Source organism: Oncorhynchus kisutch, linkage group LG9, assembly GCF_002021735.2.
Source record: "Oncorhynchus kisutch isolate 150728-3 linkage group LG9, Okis_V2, whole genome shotgun sequence".
NCBI lineage: Eukaryota > Metazoa > Chordata > Actinopteri > Salmoniformes > Salmonidae > Oncorhynchus > Oncorhynchus kisutch.
Window position 1 is genome coordinate 6,371,069 of NC_034182.2, and position 5,341 is coordinate 6,376,409.

Genomic DNA, 5,341 nt, shown 5'->3' on the forward strand with positions numbered 1-5,341 from the left:
TTATAGTTTATATTGAATCTTTAATGTTTTATATTTACACATTGTACAAAGCTTTCACTAAACAAACAAAATCCACAAAACTTTAAACACAAATAGAACAGGTACATAGCCTATTCTACTGTATTTTCATCAAATCAAGGTAAAACCTTATATAAAAGGGGCGCTCTGTAGTTGCTACATCCATTATTTTACTTTTAAAATGAATGATATTAGCCCATTGAGTCTTGAAGAATATAACTTATAAATGGCTCATGAGGTTGGTTCAATGGTCATACCCCATCAGACCCCAAAATATAAGCTGTTTTAATCCCAATGTTTGTTAATACATTAAATGCAAACAAACACTACTCACTGGGCACAGCCTTCAGTTCAACTTCTCATTTTGATTTACATTTAGTTTAGTTGTCGACTAACGTGAATTTAACATGAAATTAACAAAAAATGTAATGTCGTTTTAGGTTAAAAGTTGAGTGAAAAAAAATTATGAAATACCCTTACCTTGACTTTTTGAAAATCCAATTTTCCATGTAGATTCAACTTCATCACATAGATTTTTTTTGTTGGTTGAAATTGCTGAAAATAAAGTTGATCCAACCAGTTTTTTGCACTTTGGGTATATAGCCTCAAAACATAGTTAAAACTAGTTTTGATATCATGAATGGTCAGTCCTTGCATCCACAGCTCTATCTATGAATTTCAGAGTGGTTACATTTCTCCAGCCTCATCCCTCAGCTTTTTACCCATTTTAACAATGTTCATTTTGCATTTTAAGATTATTGTATCCAGCAGAGTGTGCCATTGCACCATTTCTTTACACGTTTGAGTGAAAACTAAACAGACAGAAGACAAAAACCTCTCTGAAATAATAAAAGACACAAAAGGTTTGAAATCTTAAGGCTTTGCTGTAGGCCTAATAACAGAAAAGGTTGGGAACTAACCTTTGTTAAGTCAAATGGTCCAAAAGATGAGCTGTTATAAAAGGAGAGCATGTATGACACCAGACTAAAAATAATGAACAGTACAATTTGAATGCCTCTTATTTAAAATAGACAGATCTAGAGGATTACAAAAGGAATCCTGAAAGTCAACTGTCAATTACGCAGAGAGGCACAGAGCTCCTCTCTGATAGATAGGTGGGGTCAGTGACTAGCAACACTGGGGTGTAGGGATTTGACCCGCACCATGCGAGACAGTCCAAGTCTTAGACCCTGCCCTGGAGACTTCACTGGGGCACTCTGTGATGAGCCGGGACTTCGTCCAACGTGACCTGATGACAAGTTGTATAAGAAAAATAATGGGTGAAATGGGTCTTAAAATGCCTGAATACAAGGCACAACCTTGTTTCCAAACATGCAGTCCTACACCTGTTTATGAGATTACGATGACCTCCTTGACCTTTCAGTCAGTCTTACCTGGAGGATTCCACTTGGGTATTCTGCCCCCTGCTGGACTGCCAGAGACTGCAGGTCTGGAGACAGGAGAAGCGGCAGGGGACCTCTTGGGCACAGAAGCAGGCTTGGCAGTTGGACTTCTACCTAAGGTGGGAGTTTTTAGACTGGGAGACCCTGTGAGGCACAGAAGGACAATTTGATTGAAACTCAGCAGGCTGGGAGCATAAAGAGATTGAGTTATTAGAATGGCAGTTCACAGTTCATAATGCTATTAAGTACCTGTCAAATGTGGTTTGGTTTTTGATGGTTTTGATGGCTGCTTTTCTTCCTTTGAGGCCACCTGAGGTTTAGCTTTTGGTTGCTCCTTCTTGGCTGTCTTCACTTTTGTGTTTTTTTTCTTTTTCTCTGGTTTCTTTACTGTGAACTCATCATCATCATCATCATCACCACTTTCAGCTGGATCACTGAAATCAGCATCACTCTCTGAATCTGAATAGAAAGGAATATTCAGTATACAGTACACAACAAATGTGTGTCATGAAATACACCTGGAATGTAGAAAAACAAAGAGCATACGCCATTTTGTTGATATGACAACCTGGTGTCCCTTTGGGATTGTAGTCCTCATCGCCATCCTTCAGCATGCTCCTTTGCTGCTCTGTAGCCTTGGAGGCTGCCTTCCTCTGTCTGGAGGGGGCGCAAGGGGATCCCCGATCATTCGTGATCTGGTCAAGGCCTAAGGGAGGAGATTATCTAATCACAAAGGGATCACTAGTGTCTGTGAGATGCAAAAGCATGGGATCCAATAATATTACATAGATTTGTCAGTGGTGGGCATGTGTAGCATCACCACCCATGCATTTTAGATATCAAAAATAAATACCCAAATGGTTGATGTCCACACTGCAGTTGGAAAGGCGTAATGATGGATCCAGATTTTCACCATCTCTTTGTGGTTGATTCTTGACACATCTTTCTAAAAATAAATAGAATAAACTAAATTGCAAATAATTGTTGACAGTGAGTGAGACATGCGAGTCATCTCTTCTCCACTGTATGTAATGTGCACATTGTGATAAATCTACCAATGAGCCAAACCACTCCAAATTGCTGTTTTGCTGTTGAACAGCAATGTTTCAAACACCAATTGTAAAGAATCAACAGTCCAATGCAAACCTGGATTATAAGAGCATTGTTCCTCATTTATCTTGGTGGTTTTAAGCAACGACAAAGTAAGAGCTGCTTCCAAATCTCTGTCATACAGCTTCTCATCCAATGGTTTCCTGAAAAACACAGGTACAATTCTGATACATTAAAAAGCCTTCTCAAAGAGACGTGACAAAAGTGTGACAGAGTTAACATGTAACACGTGATATGTGTAGGTGAATTCTGGTCATCCTGAGCTGCACTGCTGAAGTTTCACAGACAATCTTGATCAACATAGAGCAGATTGATCACAAGGTTACATTCAGAGTGACTGTCACTCTGTCTCACCATGACACATCAAAACACCATTACTGCCACTGGCCTCAGAGACCTTGCCAATGATTCACCACATTGTGTCTTTTTGTGATTTGATGCATGGCAGATCACAAGCAACGCGTCTGGCTAAAAGACTCATTTGAGTTTGAGCACTGATTTATGGAGTTCTCTGGGCCAGTGGTCAGCCTGATTTCCTTACATACACCATCTAGACACATTGTCCCTAATACTGCCTGCAACTGGGTATTTGTTATTGTTTATCTGTCACTATGCAGAATAAGGTGACGGGGCACTGACAGAGGGCAACAAGGACATTCAGTGTGTTTGTGTTCTGCATGCATGCTTTTGTTTACATAGCCGCGGTCACACACTACAAAACTGTTAAGAATGTTTCATAACTTTTGTCTCCACAACATATTTATTGAGGAACAAAGAAACAACAATAAATTATATTGAATATACGGTGTTGTTTAGTAAACCCTTTAAGGGTTGTTTCTGCTTGTTTCTGATTCAACGTCCTACCTATCCTTGTGGCCTATGGGCTGTGAGCCAGTCTCTTGACTGGAGGTCTTGCTTGAAGATTTCTTCCTTTTCTCCTGTGCTGGTTCTTTCACACTATCCTTGGCTTTTTTGCTGGGTGGTGCTTTCACAGAGGCAAAATCATCATCTGTTTGCACATGATCAGAAACAGTGGAACACATGATTACATACAAACCATAAAAGGAGAAGGGAATTGCAACACCAACTCTCTATTTACACCATAAATTAATGGAATACATTGGATTTGACATACCATCACCCAAGTCCTGGAAATCTGAATAATTTACAAGCTTGGTCTTCCTGTCAAAAAAATGAATAATAAATCAATAAAAACCACTCGCGCGCGCACACACACCTTATAAGTGACAAGATTTGGCAAGATCAAGTAGTCTCTCTAGACAGACGGGTTGCCACCCACAATGTACCAATGTAGGTTTGGGATTTCCGAGCCTAAAGATCAAGCAAAGCAATACACTTCTCTAGTCTGTGCTGTCAGCTCGTACTACTGGCTAACGCTACTGTAATAGCAAGCGAGGCTTAGCTAATAAAGAAGGTTAGCTTTGGTTACAAACCTCGATGGTCGCTCCATATCAGTTTTCTTTTCTTTAGCGATGGTCAAAATTATATTATTGCTCAAATGTTTTACTGATCGTATCCTAAAAGTAGCCATAAAACATACTATGCAGATTTTCAACAGTGGTCACTGGTCCACGAAAACAAACTTTCAATCATCCCGCCCGAAAATGTGATTACAAATCTGACGATTCAGATTCGATGATTCGTCGTTTGTTCTTCCCTTGTGTGAGACAGAGAAATTTCTAAATCGTTGCGTCCTCTCTCTTCGTCTCCTTCTCAAACTCGAATGGAGAAGAATGTCAGAGGGGCGGGACCTCTGGCTTTCTCATCCAATGTGTTATGAGAAGGAGACGAGGACAGGACGCAACGAGAAACAATGGAGATCTTCCCAAAGATATTTATAACTCAAAATCAAATCAAATTTATTTATATAGCCCTTCGTACATCAGCTGATATCTCAAAGTGCTGTACAGAAACCCAGCCTAAAACCCCAAACAGCAAGCAATGCAGGTGGAGAAGCACGGTGGCTAGGAAAAACTCCCTAGAAAGGCCAATACCTAGGAAGAAACCTAGAGAGGAACCAGGCTATGTGGGGTGGCCAGTCCTCTTCTGGCTGTGCCGGGTGGAGGTTATAACAGAACATGGTCAAGATGTTCAATGTTCATAAATGACCAGCATGGTCGAATAATAATAAGGCAGAACAGTTGAAACTAGAGCAGCAGCACAGTCAGGTGGAAGTTGAAACTGGAGCAGCAGCATGGCCAGGTAGACTGGGGACAGCAAGGAGTCATCATGTCAGGTAGTCCTGGGGCATGGTCCTAGGGCTCAGGTCAGTTGAAACTGGAACAGCAGCATGGCCAGGTGGACTGGGGACAGCAAGGAGTCATCATGTCAGGTAGTCCTGGGGCATGGTCCTAGGGCTCAGGTCCTCCGAGAGAGAGAAAGAAAGAGAGAAGGAGAGAATTAGAGAACGCACACTTAGATTCACACAGGACACCGAATAGGACAGGAGAAGTACTCCAGATATAACAAACTGACCCCAGCCCCCCGACACATAAACTACTGCAGCATAAATACTGGAGGCTGAGACAGGAGGGGTCAGGAGACACTGTGGCCCCATCCGAGGACACATAACCAACCCTCCTTGTTCCATCTGTGTGAGCTGGTGAGAAGAGGCAAATCTGCTGAGAAGAACTTTCACGAATCTATAACCACATCATTAAAGATGAATCAACAATCATTAATCAATGAACAATTCGAGACGTCTTGTGTGGTACAAATATTTTTGGTGCTTTGTAAAAAATGTAATTGTAAATTATGTCATTGAACTTGTAGCTTTTAGCAAGTGTTAT

At 41.0% G+C, this 5,341-nt stretch overlaps 1 protein-coding gene across 1 annotated transcript; it reads right to left on the reverse strand.

The window, feature by feature from the left end:
• Positions 1 to 4,301, reverse strand: LOC109896683 (RAD51-associated protein 1). The gene is made up of 9 exons (XM_020490984.2): positions 3,986 to 4,301; positions 3,667 to 3,713; positions 3,396 to 3,540; positions 2,568 to 2,674; positions 2,275 to 2,367; positions 1,990 to 2,127; positions 1,671 to 1,880; positions 1,413 to 1,565; positions 1 to 1,267 (listed from the first exon to the last, which is right to left on the reverse strand). Exons 1-9 carry the CDS (start codon positions 4,081 to 4,083, stop codon positions 1,140 to 1,142), a joined length of 1,119 nt encoding a protein of 372 aa, XP_020346573.1. The 5' UTR covers positions 4,084 to 4,301; the 3' UTR covers positions 1 to 1,139.
• Positions 4,302 to 5,341: the final 1,040 nt, after the last annotated feature.